Source organism: Bison bison, unplaced genomic scaffold (assembly GCF_000754665.1).
Source record: "Bison bison bison isolate TAMUID 2011002044 unplaced genomic scaffold, Bison_UMD1.0 scf7180017864516, whole genome shotgun sequence".
In the NCBI taxonomy this organism is placed as follows: Eukaryota; Metazoa; Chordata; class Mammalia; order Artiodactyla; family Bovidae; genus Bison; species Bison bison.
The window spans coordinates 9,375,770-9,376,679 of NW_011495069.1; the positions used below are offsets into that span (position 1 = coordinate 9,375,770).

At 65.1% G+C, this 910-nt stretch overlaps 1 protein-coding gene across 1 annotated transcript in view; it reads right to left on the reverse strand.

Moving 5' to 3' along the window:
- SLC9A1 (solute carrier family 9, subfamily A (NHE1, cation proton antiporter 1), member 1) overlaps positions 1-910 on the reverse strand; it is a 93,322-nt gene continuing 92,412 nt past the window's right edge. The window contains exon 16 of the mRNA XM_010830255.1: positions 1-398. Within this exon, the coding sequence (XP_010828557.1) occupies positions 52-398 (347 nt within the window). The 3' untranslated portion in view covers positions 1-51. The remainder of the gene's footprint in view (positions 399-910) is intronic.

The window sequence follows — 910 nt, forward strand, 5'->3', positions numbered from 1 at the left end:
CTCTGGTGGGAGAGTCCGTGGTGGGAGGGCACCGCCCGCTGGCCCCCCGTGCTACTGGCCCTTGGGGATGAAAGGCTCTCCCTCCCCAGGCTCGGGGTGGGGGCCTGGGTCACTGAGGCAGCGCTGTATCCTCTGAGAGCTGGGGCTGTCGCTCGGTGCCGGGGTGAAAACATCGTCGGTGCCCGGGGATGAGGGCTCCTTGGTCCGCATCGTAAGGCCCCCATCGGGGTCCTCGTCGTCCTCCTCCTCCTCAGCCAGCCTTCCAGGATCCCGGCTCAGCCCCAGGACCTTGCCCTTCAGCTCCTCGTTCACCAGGTCCACAGACTCAGGCGACTGCGGGGAGGCTGGGTCGATGGTGATCACAGGCAAGTCGGCCTTGGGCTCATAGGCCAGCGGGTCTGCAAACCAAGAGCAAGGAGCACGCTGGCTTCCGGCCCTGGGTCCTCCCAGTGTGTGGCCCACCTCTGCCCACGCCAGTGGCTCCCAAAGAGACTGCCTGTGAGTGCAGTCATCCTGGTATGCTTCAAATCACTCCAAATGGGCCTTTTATGAATCCTGTCACCTGGCCAATAGTTCCTCCTCCCCTCGGACTGCTCTCCAAGGTAGGACTGTGCGCCCCTGCTCAGCCCTGGGGCTCCCATAGGAGTCCCTGCTCCGACAAAGAGTTTAGGCTCCCTCCTGAGTCCCCCGTCCTGGAAGGCCTGCCTTGGTCCCCCACATGTCAGAGAGCCCAACAGTGCAGCCCCCTCTGGCCTCCCCGTGGGCACCCAGCTCCTCAGCGTGAGCCCCCCCCGTGGAGCACTCTTTCCCTGGGGAGGACGGCAGGGCTACTCTTCTGGGGGGCCCCCTCTGGTGAACCCCCAACTCCACCTGACATAGGAGGAGCTCATGGCTTGGCCCGCGAGAAGGC